The following is a 16,233-nucleotide window of genomic DNA, read 5'->3' as shown; positions in this document are numbered from 1 at the left end:
ATCCTGGATATAGCAGCCTTCACCAGAAAGTTCCTTCTGTTTCCTGACCATCTCCTGGGATGCTACACTTTCTGGACACACTTTTCCAAGAAGACTTGTTTTATGACAAAGTTAGGCTCCAGACCCTTGCAGGGACAGTAGCAAGATTTAATTTTTTACTGCAAGTAGTTCGTTACATAAATTCCTGTAAATAAAATGTCATTTCCACTTCACAAGTCTCAGAAAGATAGCAGTGTACTTGCTGTTTCAGGCACAAGCAACCATGCTCAGCCAACACCTAGAGATGTGAGAGGGTTAGAACACTGCCCCTTCAGCTTGCCAAAACAGATACAAGTGGCAGCCACCTTGGCAGCAGCATGGCATGCACAGTGTTTCCAGACTCATTTCTCTTTCATTGAAAAAAACAATTTCCCATCTGAATGCACCCCAATTTTGGGGAAAAAGGTGGGTGATGTATGTAAGAAAATACGGTATTTACAAAACCACAAAGTCACCACGGGCACCTACACGCCAGATGTCTGTGCCAATGTATGCTAATTAGCTCGTGTCAGAGCAAACTCAATTAACTAAGTCTGCTGGAGTGTGCTAACTCCAGCAGCTTCCACACCCGGTGTATTCAGCGTCCCTGCACTTCAAAATGGTGACAGAGATGCTCTAATGGGTTTTAGTTAAAGGACCCATGCAGACACTTTGAAGCGCGGGACACATGATGCTGCTTGCACTTAATTAGAATGGCACTCTGAGCTGCTCTAATTAAAGCACCTCCATCCCTCTTCCCCTGCAGTACATATAAAGATGCCCCATGAGCCTAAACATAGGACACCTTATTTTTAAGGGTCAGCTGAAAAAATAAGGTATTACACAGAAGCTAGCTTCTATCAGTACTAGTAAAACCAATAAAGAAAAAATTAGGCGTTTACCTATGGTATTGTCTGAACCTTTAGATTTAGTGTAGGACAAAAAAGCAGCCAGAAAAAATATAGATGATAAAAGCTCTGCTCTCCCCACCACTCCAGTTACCTGAAGGGAAAGGAAAAATAATGGTTACTTACCCTATAGTAACTATGGGTTTTCAAAATACTGCATATCCCATTTCAGGTGTGTACACACCTCATTCTTGCCAGATCAGATTCTTTTGGCTAACAGTGTCTGCAGGGGGCTGTGCATGTGCCTCATGCTGCCTCCTGCTCCTGTGAAGGAATGTAATGGCTGCTACCCTCACTCATCACTTGCAACTTGAAGCACATAACTGAAGACATGGAGAATGGGGAATTAGGTAGGCTACAATATCAGGAAAAGTAACGGTTACTGTAAGGTAACTGTTCTTTCTTCACATTTGTGTCAGCATGGACCCTATTGCTTGCGACTAACAAGCAGGATCTCCCTTATATCAAGGAGTAAGTCAATCAGTTAAAATAAAAGTGTTATGTTACTGCTTTTCCAAAGTTAACATCTTTTTTACCTACCATATTAAGAGCCTAGTATTTAACATGCAGTCAGTACGATGTTCCACACAGCTGCTTTACAAATTTGAGAAAATGACATGAATCTGAAGTAAACTCACAATGTAATTTATCCTCTGGTGAAGTAGGTTTTGAGGTTCAATGGAAGAGTCCCAGTCAACTGGTTTCAGGTGGAATACCATACCTGAATCACCTGAAGGTTTATGGGATGAGACAGTCTTCCTTCAATGCACTTGACAAGGACACAGAGGCAGGAGAGAGCCTGAAGACCTTAGTTCTGCATAAATAGCCACAGAACGCTCCAGAAACAGAGCATTCCTCTTCTTTTCTCTTGAAGAAGCACATGAAGTTGATAAGAGAGGAAAGGTAGTGTTGGACTAGTTCTGACAGAATTCTGATACTACTTTGGAAATGCAACCAGGATGCAGCTCTTCATCATCTTTGTCCCTGTGCTGCAGTAAAGGGTCCAGAAATAAGGATTTGGATTTCACTGATTTCTCTTGCTAACATAATGCTAACTATGAAGACTGGAGCACGCGCTGGGGTGAGTACGGACACAGCACAGTGCAGCCCAGGAGCAGAGGTGAGTGGGGACAAGCAGAGCACATTGCAGCCCAGTGGCTGTAGGCAGCTGACGCCAACTGCTCCCAGGGCCACTGTTGCCAAGGCTGAGGTGAGTGTCTCTGTTCCCTCTGCTTTGCTGCCTTGTGCAGCCCCGGGAGCGGTGCCCCTCCCCTAGTCCCAGACTCACTCCCTCCCCCACTGCCATGGGAACCTATCCCTATTTGTTACATTGTAAAATGGGTTCACTTTATGAGAATTCAATTTATGCACCATTCTCCAGGAATGCAGGTACAGCATAAATTGAGGGAACCCTGTACCAGATTAACCTTGGGTAGGGCTGTACCAAATGCAAATTAACTATGATTCTTATGAACAGCATGGTTGTGTGGGGTATTTTTTTTTTAATGGATTCTGCAATGCCAGAGTGACTGAAGTTTGTCAAAGTATTAAATTTTCCGTACAAAATCATGCATCACAGCTTATCCTGCCTTTACATTTAAAGGGACCCTGCAAGAAACACAAAATTGGACATTTTAGGCCAATACTGGAAACAGACAGACTTCAAAGAAGTCAAATTCTAATTTCACTTGCAGTTAAGAGTTTTTAAGGAATGAAAGGTTTATTTTTTTAGGAATGATTCAAATCATTTTGTGCAGGCTACGTTGAAGATCTTTCCATTTTGCTGAAAAAAACATTTCTCATAAATTTATCTGCTCTAGAGGGACTCTCTCTTGTACCTGTTGAGAATAAGTTGTCTGAACAGCTCATCATTGGAATACCAAGTAGGAGTGTCATATTTCAGGTGCTCTAGCCACAAGGTGCGCTCATGCAGAACCTGGGATGCGACACTGATGACTGGGCTCATATTGCACACTGTCTCTTGCCATTGCTGTAAGTGCCACAGGTGAAGCTTGGTAAGCAGTGTCAAATTGAAAATGTGTTCCAGTAGATTTAGCCCTGTATGACTGCTACAGTCAGTTCTGTCCTCATATCTTGTATGAATGACTGAAGGAACTTGAATCTGTCCTCTACTGGGTAGGGCTGTTGAATGCAAATCAACTATGACTTCTATGAATGGTATGACTGTGGGTAGTTGTTTTTAAATGCATTCTGCTGTTTGTGTCACAGCCACTGAAGTCTGCCCAAGTATTCCCGGCAAGACTAAGAGTTCCTAATTAACAGGGAAAGGTTCCAGCACTCTCTGCAGTTAACAGAGAAATTGGAAGTCTGATAGCATCTCTCTAAAGCATTTATTATCCAAATCAGGAGCTCTTCAAATTGTCTGGAGTCAGGATTGGTACCAAGGTGGTTGTTTTGTCTGAAGATGTGTAAGAGATCATTAGAAGAGAAACTGGTATGCCTGTGCCTCCAGTTTCCTGTCACCCTTGCATTCAAATTTGATCAGGGTTGCTGTCTGCAAAGACCTTATTTTCTTTCTGGATAAAGATGAATAGCTCATTACAGCATAAAAACAAAGTTTCCCTGTAACCTGAGGGGATGGGATGGTAGAATCCTATAACCACAGGGTGGTCGCTTAGCTACTGGCTGTGCTAGCAGCAGATCTGATGAAATGGCTAATCCTTACACAGTCCCTCTGCAGCTGCACTCAAGGACCACATGGAAACAGTTATGAGAGAGATCAACAGAGAGAACTATTGGAAGCACAAAAGCTTGTGTCAAGTACCAGAAACAGCTGCTTTCTAGTCTCTCTCCGTAAGGCCCCCTCTACATGTTACTTGCATTATGCAATTTACTGGTTAATCACACAATTAATTTAGACTGGCTACAACTGCAAAGTAACTAACATGTCATAAAAAGGTCTATCCAGCTATAAAGTTAGAGCTGGAAAATGTGTAATAACTGTATAGCCGTTTGCTACCCAATTTGCATGTGTAGTAAGGTAGTTATGGCTGGGACCCCCATCAGCTGGTGGGATTCTTGGCTGCAGCAGTGCCTCACAGCTGAAAGGACCCTCAGCCATAGCACAGCATGGGGCACTGTTGTGGCCAAGTGCCAGCAGCTGTGGGACTTGCAGCTGTGGCAACACATGGGGCATTGCCATGGCTGAGAGTCCCATGAGCTACAGGACATAAAGCTGCAAGAGTCTGCTATTTGCTGGTACAGGGGGAGCTTGGGATGGCAATCCTGGGCTCCTCCCATAATGGAACTAAGGCTTAACCAGGTCTGATGCCAGATCCACAATCACACCTCTAGCCATGCACATGGGACTTAGCAGGAGGCATAATTGTGTGGATTGTGCATCAGATTCTATGCCGTTATCTGAATGCCTTGAGGAACCCTACGAGAAGAAATTGAGCATTACACTCCTGTTCTGAAGTTCAGGATGCACCCCCATCCCTTTTTTATTTTTTTGAGGATTGGGACATTACCTTAATGCATTAGTGCTCAAACTTTTGGTCCCATAAGCCAGATGAGTGGTGCAAGGCCACTCTGTTGGCCAGACTGGGCTCCACAGAGCTGGATCAGACCCTGCATACCTTTGCTCCACTGGACTAGGCCCTGCATAGCTTCAGCAGGTCCCTGTGCAACTGGATTGGGCTCCATGTCGCTTCTAAGCATGTCTGGATTAGAGACACACGGCAATAGCCATAGCTCGTTTGCCCAGATTGGCCCCACACTACCTTCACTCAGCCTTGTATGCCTGATCTTACATGCAACACTATGCTATCCAGTCTATGAGGCTTGCCACAGAAGTCTAGCAGCAGCGAAGCTGCAACTAATGCTACTACCACTCCTGACCCACCAAATTTTAAGAGTGGTAGAGAGCCCTGTGAGCTGGATCACATCGCTCCATAGGGTAGAGTTTGAGCATCTGTGTCTTAGTCAAATAGCATAGCAGGTCCAATGTTAATGTCCATGAATGACTGGTGCCTCCTGAGGCTGGGGGGGGGGGGCAAAAAGGGGGGGAGCACATGCCCTACCGTGCCTCCCCTACACATCGCCTATGCCAATGTCAGTGTCAACTTTGGTGTGGTCTCTTGCTCTATGTAGCCGAGTCTTGAATCCAGCACTACTTACACACTGACTGTTAAGAGAGGTGGCATTTCATTTTGACATCTCTAGATTTCACATCTAGGCAGAGAATGAAAGAGACTCAGCATCTGTTTGGAATGTAGGTTCTCAGATGATCCTCAAGTAGAATATTAGCCCAACTCAATATGGTCAAGGTTTGAAGCCTGCAGATTTTAATTCTGCAATTTGAGGCTCCTATATAGAAAAGTAGGGGAATTAAGGGGTTGATTTGAACAAATTCAGTTCAGGTGAAGTTTAATCAGTCCAAGGTGTAAACACTAAACCAAAGACTATTTTGAAGGCTTTCAGAAATTTGACAAGTCTGTAAAAGGATTAAGGGTTTCTACAGTGCAAAACACGGCGTACCATGTTACTGCCCTGGGTAGTAAGAAGAAATTAATGGAGGTCACAGCTGCTAGGCTCTTTATTTCCTTGTATGGACCAGATAGACACTATTAGCTAAAAGAAATTCAAACTTGGGTGTACAGAGCACATGTACACCCGTAGTAGGTACTTTACTGGCAAAATTCAAAAGGAGATGAGAGAGATATATACAACTTTACAACACAACTGAGTCTTAAATTGCCCAAAGATGGGAGAAAAAATAATAAAACCAAACATGGAAAAATACAGGGATAAATTCTCTCTCAGGTGCAACTGCTGTTAAATTCAGTTAGAATTGCACAAATATATCTGAGATCATCAGATGGGGTCTTAAATACTTTCACCAATTTTCTGCTAACATAGATGGTCTTTGAGTGCCCTCATGTGGCCAATGTCTGGAATGACCCAAGTATCTAACAATTATTTCAGTATCTACTACTAATTAATAAACCTTGCAAAAAGCACACAACAATCAAATTCAATGCAAGATCACTGTAGACTAAGTGTAATTTATAGCCGTCATACTAAGTTTACTGGTAATTTTATTGCACTATACTACATTTAATTAAAAAAAAGAAATCCCACCCCTGTAAGCCTCTTTTTCCAAAGTATTTTCTTCAAATTACCACTCTTCAATATGTGCTCCTAAATGAGACTTGGCAAAAACATTTTCAACTGATGCTTAACAGGATGCTTGTTTTTAAATGAAAATATATATAGTAGTCACTCATTTGCAAGTTAAGAAGTAAATAAAATATTTAACATTAGAATGTGGAAAAATAATACAAGGAAAGAAAGGTTGCTGAGTTCTTATTTGAAGTGATTATTTCGTTGAAGAACACAAATTACAAGTCAAAGCCTTTTTTTTTTTTTTTTTTTTTTTTTACATTTATGGAATTCCAGCCTGAAGCCCTAGTCTCCCCTCCCCCCCAACCCTCTGATTCTACAGTTATAAAATGAGGTAACAAGGACTAACAGGACAAAAATGTAACATGGGTTTTAAAGGGGAAAAAAACAACAGCAACATTTATCTCACTTTCCAGATATACTAATAAAATAACTCCTTCACAACATGCAAAAAAACAAAACAAAAAAACAACCCTCAGAAAAAAGGGCCGAAAGAATGGAAGGGACATCCAGTTTCTGTCTCTGTACTAAGAAGGCTTAATTTTTAAGTCATTTGTAACAGATATTTCTTTAAAGCTGTCTTATAAACTTCCAAAGTTGTAGAATACCAAATTTGCTGCAGGTATTTTATTTCAGGGATAGAGGGCAAACATATCTTCAGAAAAGTGTCAGTAACCAGGTTAGGCAGTTCAGGAACGCTAAAAAATACACCAGCTAAACTCCTACTGGAGTTTGGAGAGCAGATGCAACACAAGCCATAGTTTCTCTACCAAACCCTAACCATATAATGAAAATATTGAGAATAGGGGCAGAGAATACATGCGACTAGTGTAGAAATATCCTTAATAGGAACAGATCTGAAGCCAGTTTACTAGAGCTGTTCTACTCCAAAAAGAATGTACCGTGACATTAATCTTCCTGCTTGAAGTCTGGCTGGAGCATTAGATACACAATCAGATAGCCATTTAGACACAGCATTCTTAGTAGCCATAGCAAAAACAGGACACTAAACTACGTGTACCATTACTCCGATATAGGATAATTTTTATATTCCTAAGGAAAGATTTGTCTCAGGAATTTAGCGCAGTCTACAAAACCCCCCACAAAAAAAGCAGAGATATTTTCACATCAGACTTATAGAAAAAGGCCTTGTTAGGACAGATGTGTAGTGAGGGAAAAAGCTAGCAAAATTAGTGGCTAATTAGAATGAATCACGCTACCACCTTTGGAAAAATATTAACTAAATCTTGTAAAACTCAAGGTTGGATGGATCATTAGACAAAGGTTTGCTCATAATGTCACGGAGAAAATGAGTTTTCATGGAAGAAGCCTGAACCACTTGATAACAGCAAGCTCAAAGGAGATTTCATTAGCTTAGTCAGAAATAAATTAACATCACTTAATAGCTTTTCTGCGCACTGAACTATCACTGAGCCTGATGACAAGGGAAAGATCAAAGGCTGGTCAAAGGCTAGATAGGCAGGTGGGCATGTAACAAAATACACTTTAGTGAATTTCGCCCCAAACTAGCTTTTATAGCTTCTATCATTTTCTCCTTTAAAATGCATTTTGGGTTATCCATGACTTTTGTACCAAAATTATCATCGATTTTTAAAAAGCACTGATGTTCTTTGGGCGTGTTGGTTGTAGCCGTGTTGGTTTAAAGATGTTCCTTGCAATGTAACACTTGTCCATTAGAAACTGGATTTAGACTGGTCTATTTTTATTGTACAGGGACAAATTTAAATTGCAACTTCCTTTTGCAGAAGCATGCTACAAAACTGTATCAAATCTTTCCTGTTAAAGGATGTTTAACTTTATGCTACTTTTCCCTGACAGCAGCATAAACAGTACGAATACAAAATCAACATGCTTTTTTAGGCTATGCTGACACACATAAAATTAATTAAAAAAATGTTAAAAATTAAGCCAAGAGTTAGTTTTAGGAATGAATAAATATAAACTCTTTTAGGTTCACCTACCGCTTCAGTGTGTATTGGGTGCACTGCAAACAGCAGAGATGCTATCACACTGCTCCTGTTGTCCAGGAAAAGCTTACAGACCTTGAGGAAGACTACGCAAACCACAGCATGAAAAACCAAATTTAGGAGATGGTAGGAAACTGCATTTAACTCACTGAACAGGTAGTTTAAACGAAACGTGAGGACAGTGAGAGGACGATATGATTTATGACTTCTTTCCTAAAGGGAAATAAAATTATCAAACATTTACAAAGAGTCTTTCACTTTTGTCCTCTATTAAACATCATCAACCTAAACACAGCAGTACTATGCAAACATTTACAGCACTAAGTAAAGAAATTCTAGGATGAGAGAGGGGGATTAATTTTGATCATTCTCCCAAGCAACATGATCCTCTGTTTTAGCCAATAGAGCAGACCTACAGGTTGGGACTGGGACACAGAGCCACTGGATATAGTTTCATAGTTTGTAGGGTCAGAAGGGACCTGGGCAGATCATCGAGTCTGACCCCCTGCCATAGCAGGAAAGAGTACTGGGGTTAGACAACACCGGCAAGGTGTTCATCTAGCCTCCTCTTAAAGACCGCCAGGGTAGGAGCCAGCACCCCTTCAATTGGAAGGTGGTTCCTAGCCACCCTGACAGTGAAGTAACGCCTCCTGATATCTAGCCTAAATCTACACTCTGCCAGCTGATGATCGTTTTTTCCTAGTCACTCCTGGTAGTGCTCGGGGGAACAGGGACTCCCCCAATGCCTGCTGGTCCCCCCTGACTAGTTTGTAACAGGCCACTAGATCCCCCTCAACCTTCTCTTGTGGAGGCTGAACAGGTTCATGTCCCTTAGCCCTTCCTCATAAGGCCTGCCCTGCTGCCCCCTGAACATGTGGGTGGCCCTCCTCTGGACCCTCTCCATGTTGTTCACATCCCTCTTGAAGTGCGGCGCCCAGAACTGGATTCAGTACTCCAGCTGCGGCCTGACCAGTGCTGCACAGAGGGGGAGGATCACCTCCTTGGACCTGTTCGAGATGCATCTGTGGATGCATGACAAGGTGTGGTTGGCCTTCCTGACTGCATCCCCACACTGCCAGCCTATGTTCATCTTGGCATCAATGACGACTCCAAGATCTTTTCTGCCTCTGCACTGACGAGAAGCGAGTTCCCCAGCCTGTAGGTATGGTGCTGGTTCTTCCTCCCCAGGTGCAGCACCCTGCACTTGTCAGTGTTGAATCCCATCCTGCTCTCATCCGCCCACCTGTCTAGGTCCGATTGCAGCCTATTCTTCCCTTCTAGCATACCCACATCCCCCCACATCTTAGTCTCATCAGCAAATGTGAACAGGATGCTTTTTACCCCCTCATCCAAGTAACTGATGAAGATGTTGAACAGTGCGGGCCTGAGGACCGAGCCCTGTGGAACCCCACTGCCCACATCCCTCCAGGTTGAAAATGATCCGTCCACTACCACTCTCTGGGTGCGACCCTCCAGCCAGCTGGCGACCCATTTGACTGTGTAGGTGTCGACCTATATGGTCCACAGTACCAATGGGCTTCAGTGGTATTTGCACCACAGTTGGGAAGTGGGGAGAAGCAGCAGTGGCAGCCACGACCTAGGATTTCCAGTGGGTCAGAATAGACAAACATGTACATATAAATGCCCTATGAGACAAATACATAATTGTAAAGTGCACTAAAAGCTATTCTACAGAGCTGGCCTTTGGGAGAATAGCAGCCTGGACAAACTTATATTTTGGAAATTCCAACCCCCCTTCCTGGTGCTGCTGCCATGCCACAGAAGTGCTTTGCCCAAACGGCCCAGGAGCTGGACAGGGAGTCTGCCTGTAGCAGGGGCTGCTGGCTGCAGCCCTGTTGAGCCGAAGTGGAGAGAGCAGAAGCCTGCAATGAGTGGAGGGTGTGTGCTGGCATTGGAGTTCCAGTGCCCTGCAGTAGCTATGGGGCTCTTCCAGGGCTTGACATGCAACTGGCTACTAGAAGTGCACCGATACATCGGTCCAATATCAGACTGGCAATGATATAAAGAAAATATTCTGCATCAGAAATCGGGCCAATGTGGCCAATAATTTGTCTAATAAATATCCATGTCTGTGTGCAGCTACAGCCCAGCACATAGGCAGTGAGAAGGAGAGCCGGCAGTGTGGAGAGCTGCGTGCAGCTGGTAAGTCTGGTGTGGTAGAAGGAGAAAGGGAGGAGGGAGGGGAATGGGGAAGGAAGATCAAGACCCCTGTGGTGAGGAAGGGTGTGGGGTTGGGGCAGGGGCCACCCAGCCAGGGCCAGGGTGAGAACAGGACTGAGGCAGCAGCTCACTGGGGGGTGCGAAGGGAGCAAGGGTGGGGGGTGGCTCATTCAGTGCTCATCTGGTGGCTCTCAACACTGTTCCCGCTACTTGTCCTGGAGGCAAGAGTTGGGGTGCCTCCGGGATGTGTAGGGTGGGGAGGGCTGGGGCCAGGCTCTTCCCAGCCAGGCAGATCTGGGGGCACATGCCCCCCTCCACCCTCCCAGATGAGTGGCAGGAACCACCAGACAAGCTGCATAGTGGCAGTCTCCCCCCTCCCCCCCAGCCATGCCTCCATCCCATGCCTGCCCTAGCCCCAGCCCACAGCCGCAGCCTGCATTCTGTACAGATAGGGGGGCACATGTGCCCCACCGCAAGATGAGCCACTTGCAGTTGTCCCACCACCCGCCTGCCCCAGCCCCATTCCCCACCTCACCACAGGGGTTCCAAGCTGCCCCCACACCCCTTCTCTCCCCTTCCACCACACCGGACGTACCAGCTGGATGCAGCTCTTCAAACTGAAGAACTGCATATCAGAAAATCGGAGCGGTATTGGTCGACTGGCCTCCTTAAAAATCAGCTATTGGTATTGGCCCTCAAAATCTCTATCGGTGCAGCCCTTCTGGCTACTTATAGGCAAGACTTGGCTGGGACTCTACCCTGTTCCACTTTGGGTCACTGGCCCCAGCCCGTAACTTCCCAAATGTGCCACTCCATCCTGTTCCACCCTGCCCCATCCAGGTGGAAGCATATGCTGCTGCCACTTGTATGTGCAGAATCCCAGGCAGTCCACCCTGCCCTGCTGAGGCCCTCTTCTCTCCTACATCGGCATCATGCAGGGCCCCGAACAATGCCCTAGACCACTCTGCTACCAGCTGCTTACAAAGCTTGTGCGTATGGCACCCCGGGACCATGCTGTCCTAGGAGGTCACCCGCCCCTAATGCTGGCTCTGCTACTCTATCTGCACAGCAGCTAACAGAATTTTATTGTTGATTTCAGTAGGGACTTCCATGTTAAATTGGTGGTTTCCAACTTGTTCAACACTGGCAGCTACATGTACTAGGGGTGCACCGATAAAATTTTTCTCGGCTGATATACAGAAATGCAGCCTGGCAGCTTGGAGAGCAGCAGCCACCTGCTGGTAAGTCTGTAGGGTCACGGGGAAGGGAAGATGCATTGGGGTGCAGATCAAGGCCGCCACAGTGAGCAAGGGAGTGGGGAAGGGGCAGGGGCTGCCTAGCCAGGACAGTGAATGTGACTTTGAGGTGGGGCACAGGGCAGAGATATGGGCAGTTCATCCAGTGCGGGCGGGGGACAGGGGTGTGGCTCCCTGCGGCTGCACACACCCCTGGGAGAGGCATGGGGGCATATGCTTCCCCCCCGCAAAATTTGTGCATGGAGCAAAGGCGCTGCTTGCCCCACCAAAAAAAGCCGATTGCCAATAATGTTAATTTTCCTATTATCAATGCTGATCCAATACATTGATGTACCTTTAACATGTACAGCCTTCCAAATGTCATGTTGGCTGCACTTTTCAATACAATTTTATGAGAAATTGCAGACCTACTTAAACAAAATGAATGCCAAGAGATCTTTCCAAACATGTGATGATCACAGACCCATGTCATGGTTTAATGTTACACTGAGAACCTTTGAGTAAGAGATTAAGTGAATTGCTGAAGGGATAGTTTGCATTAGAGCTAGGACCTAATCCACATGCACTGAGTCTCAGGCTAGTACACAACTAGAAGATTACCTTATCTCCTGGCTTCTGTACAAGGAAGAAAGAAACCCTAATATTATGCTTTACTTCTCCCTCTCCCCTATTCCACTTTATTTTTAATTCTTAGGAGTAATGAGTATTTCCTAATTCCAATATAAGAAATAAGACTAGATAGATAAAATTATGCTATGTGATAAAAACTGTTTCAATAAATTCTGCTGAATAATAGAGGGACAATAATAAGAGTCAGGAACAGATGGTATTAGAATTTGGCATAATGCAGTACATGAATCAAACAAACTATTATGCAAAAATGAAGTTACAACACAGAAATTAAGAAAAACATTAAATTATATAAATATGCAAACACTTTAATATTTCATATCTAATTTACCTCAGACATAGGAGTCCCCCAGAAGTCATTCTGAAACAGGTTTTTTAAAGGCGTAGAAGGATGCAAATCTTTATTGTCCAGAATTGCTGAGACATCATCAAAAACAAAGCCACAAAATAGACTGTTCCAGTAACAAGCTGCCACCACACCTATTATTAGTGCAACCTCCTTCAGGCTAACATCAGCCATCTTCTCCAAAAGATTTCATGAACTAAAAAGCTAGAAAATATGGACAGTACCAAATAAACAGAATTGTCAATTCATATTTTAGTTAATTTTAGTTCAGTTGTTGAGCTTAGCTTTAGAACAACACAATACAACCACATACATTAAAAACTCAAGTTACACTGAAGTCTGGGCACAGTAATAATTTAAAACTGAGGATATGAAAGTAAGTTTTCACATTTGCATTAAAAAATTGCTTACAATCAAACAAAACTGTTCTGCTAAATTTAATTTCCGTATTTCACTTAATAAAACCTCAAAACATACCTCCCCCTATACTCTAATTTGTGCCAGAGAGCGCTTGACTACAAGTCTATCCTGTGAATGGCATAAGGGAATTATAAAATGGAAGAGATCTTGAATCCAATCACTAAAAAAGAAGCACTACCCAGCTGGCACACAGTGAACCAACTGATAATGTTTTGTAGTTTTAAAACTGTTCTTTAATATAATTTTGTTTGTGGAAGGCAACAATTAAAAAAATAAAACCTACCTTATGAACTCAACATTTTCAGGATACAGAGTAAATATTCTTAATAGAACTGGAGTGCTCTAAATGTGAAGAATGCAATGAAAAGTTAAAACTTACCACTAATGCTTACACTTTGTTCATTTGCATCTTCTGTAAAAGCTCATGAAAAGGTCATTCTTTTAATCCTCTTACTTGCTTTGGTATCATTGTTAATCACAACTTTTCTACTGAAAAAAACCCAACCAAATAACCCATAACGCCCTTTTCACTTACATTCCTAAATCTTCCATATAGTTTGCTGATAAATTTGTTAATTTCCATAAAGTGTTTTGGAAACATGCAACATTCATAAATTTGTGTGCGATTTTTACGTACGATACATATGATGATAAATTTTTACATTTTTACTACTTAATGGCATAACGTTATACATAGAGTTATACAACTTTCCCGTAAACGTATACTGTTAAGTGTAGTAAAGGGAATAACAGACAGAAGAATTTCAAGATGGTATTACTTTCAGACTGCAGGCTGGAAGGACAACTGTTATGCCAATTGTTGAGAACTAACATACCTAAAGACCATAAACCGTTAAAAAGGTTCTGGGGAAAAGGGAGTGATCAAAAGGATTAAGCAGTTTAAGAAGATTCTCTCCTTGAAGCTGTATTATGGGAACAGCTTCTGTTAGGTAGACCCTGGAGGTGTTTGGGGTCTAGAAGCAGCTTTAGATGCTCAGGTGGAAGATAACTAGACACTTGATAAGCTCATATATTCTGTTTCCTCTCAAATGCTTTTAGTCATTAGTATTTGCTTTAAGGAGGCTGCTTGTCACTGTTTATCACTGATGGGTCTTTGTCCCCAGGGAAAGAGAACTGCAAATACTCAAGACAGACCTGCCGATGCTTTTCCCCTTACCACCAAAGGGAAAAGCAGAGGCCTATGGGTGGGTCTTAGCACTCACTTGCATCTGACCTGAGGAGTCATTCCAGCTGACAGCTGGAAAAGGTTGCCTACTGCTGTGCTAAGGTAATCATGCATTCTGTTTAATGACCTTGGCTGTAATCCATTGTGAAGTATAAAAGTGTGAGAAGCATTTGATACCACTTCAAGGTGGAAATGATGTCTCGAGGTACAAAACCTGAGTGGGCAGTATGTACTCATGGAGATCAGAAGAGGCCAGAGATGCAGTCTGCCTGGTTACCATAACAAGGATCAGTCAAAAGCTGACATTACTGAAGTGAAGGTAATAGAATTTATGAATGTTGCTTACCAAATGATCCTGAAGTTTCTTCAGTAATCAAGATACAGGGTAGTGGAACAGCTCAACCATCACTGCGCTGCTTTCCTCAGATTTACCAGCACCTTCGCAATAAAAATATACGAAGAAATATCAATGAATTTTTAAAAATGAAATGTCAGCTATAATAGAATATTGCTTAAAAGTGTGTTAAGAAGGACTTAGGATGGCTGGTGGACAATATGGATCCTCTACTTTTCTAGAGTGGTTAATTCAGATGCTACATAACCAGAAAACATATATTTAGTCGCACCTAACACTTTGAGAGTTGGAAACCAACCCTCAAGCTCTCAACTTCCAAAAAAGGTAAAGCAGCTGCTTCCAAGACAGCACAACATGCCTACTCAATTCCTGTAACAAGGAGACCCTGAAGAAGATCACACCACTATAACTACCCTTAGACATATTTCCTTATTGTGATTCTTACTAAATCAGCTCCTGGAAAATATATTAATCAACAATGCTCTCCCAAACACAGTGAGTGTCATTAGGAATGTACTTATGTGAAGTGATGACATGGAGGTATAAATCAGTGCAAAAATCATGTGCTGTGATGTCCTGATGCCTAAAGTCATCCCAATGGAAGCAATGCTGACAAATACACAGTAGCTTTCCTAAGCAGAAGGTTTTGCCTGTATGTGTGTGTTTTCAGTATATCTTCTGAGAAAGATCTCAACCAAGCATTTTATGGTTCTCTAACACAGAAGTTTCAAGTTTCAAAATCCCAAGTGGTCATGGGGACAAAAATATACTGTTATATTTCAAACTTGACATTTTTAAAGCAAACTAACTCTTAAAAAAATCCCAAAATGAATAAATGAATTTGGCAGAGTATTCTAATATCTCCATCAACAGAACATATTCACTGTCTTGCAGATGGGATATTGCCTGCAAAAGTTTGATATTAGACATTACTTTCCATCTTATGCATTTTGATTCAGAAATAATCCTTGACAGCAGTTCTCCAGAAACAGTTACTGCCTGCCAACAAGAGCACTTAAACACCACCTCAAAGGAAAGAACCTAATCATTATTTGCCATTTGAAAATGTTACACTTGACTTGGACCTGCACTGTGTCAAGTTCATTACAAAAAAATAGTATTTTATTTTCCTCCTTCAAAACACAGAAGGGTGGGCCTAAGTTTGATCCCCAGCCTCCTGATCTCAGTTTCTCTAGTTCTTCTTTTCCACCTTCCATGCCCACTGAAATCTAATGTCTATATGGCAGACATATTAATCTCAATTAATATTAAGGCCCAATTTATGGCACCATAAAATGGCAAACCAGACACAAAGGAGTTCCGCATGTAACACAGAACATCTTTGTGGCTGTGTGTAGGCTATCTTAAAATAAATGTGTATAGTACCCCATCCCCATGCCAACAATCAGCTAATTGCTGGTATTAGGATGGGGCAGCTCTACCCAGCTTGGAGACCCAGGGATGCTCTGGCTCCCATGCCAATCAATATAAGTAACAGGGCAGCCCAAGGTTTTGAACTGTGTTGGTCCTACATGGGAGTTTGCAAGTACCAAGCAGGGGAGCCAACCAGTCCCTAACCTCCTCTCCTTCCCAGCTCAGCAAGTTCAAAGCGGTACACTTGGCAACACAATGTGCATGCGAGACTCCCAGGCATACAACTTTGAACTTGCTGAATGCAAGACTGTTGGGATGGGGATCAGATCACATCACTCCGTTAAATTAATGTCTGCCAGGAGGCAACATTTTAATATCTGTTCTTAGATCAATAAGTTAACTGATTAAAGTGTTACAAGGTTATTA

The 16,233-nt window shown here is 42.9% G+C and overlaps 1 protein-coding gene across 5 annotated transcripts in view; it reads right to left on the bottom strand.

Annotated features, from left to right (window-relative positions):
- Nucleotides 1-16,233, bottom strand: part of TMTC3 (transmembrane O-mannosyltransferase targeting cadherins 3) — a 60,330-nt gene that overhangs the window by 34,609 nt on the left and 9,488 nt on the right. Inside the window, exons 2-6 of one of the 5 annotated variants that reach the window (XM_090042647.1) lie at nt 14,425-14,516; nt 13,272-13,381; nt 12,458-12,676; nt 8,054-8,272; nt 921-1,020 (exon numbers count right to left, since the gene is read on the bottom strand). In XM_090042647.1, the coding sequence (XP_089898773.1) occupies nt 921-1,020; nt 8,054-8,272; nt 12,458-12,646 (508 nt within the window). In that variant the 5' untranslated portion in view covers nt 12,647-12,676; nt 13,272-13,381; nt 14,425-14,516. Of the gene's footprint in view, nt 1-920; nt 1,021-8,053; nt 8,273-12,457; nt 12,677-13,175; nt 13,235-13,271; nt 13,382-14,424; nt 14,517-16,233 lie in introns of all 5 variants that reach the window. The other 4 variants (XM_090042648.1, XM_090042649.1, XM_090042651.1 and 1 more) reach the window with 4 other exon arrangements.

Source organism: Crocodylus siamensis, chromosome 4 (assembly GCF_052110815.1).
Source record: "Crocodylus siamensis isolate JL-2025a chromosome 4, ASM5211081v1, whole genome shotgun sequence".
Lineage (NCBI taxonomy): Eukaryota > Metazoa > Chordata > Crocodylia > Crocodylidae > Crocodylus > Crocodylus siamensis.
This window is presented reverse-complemented; position numbering and strand designations above follow the sequence as displayed.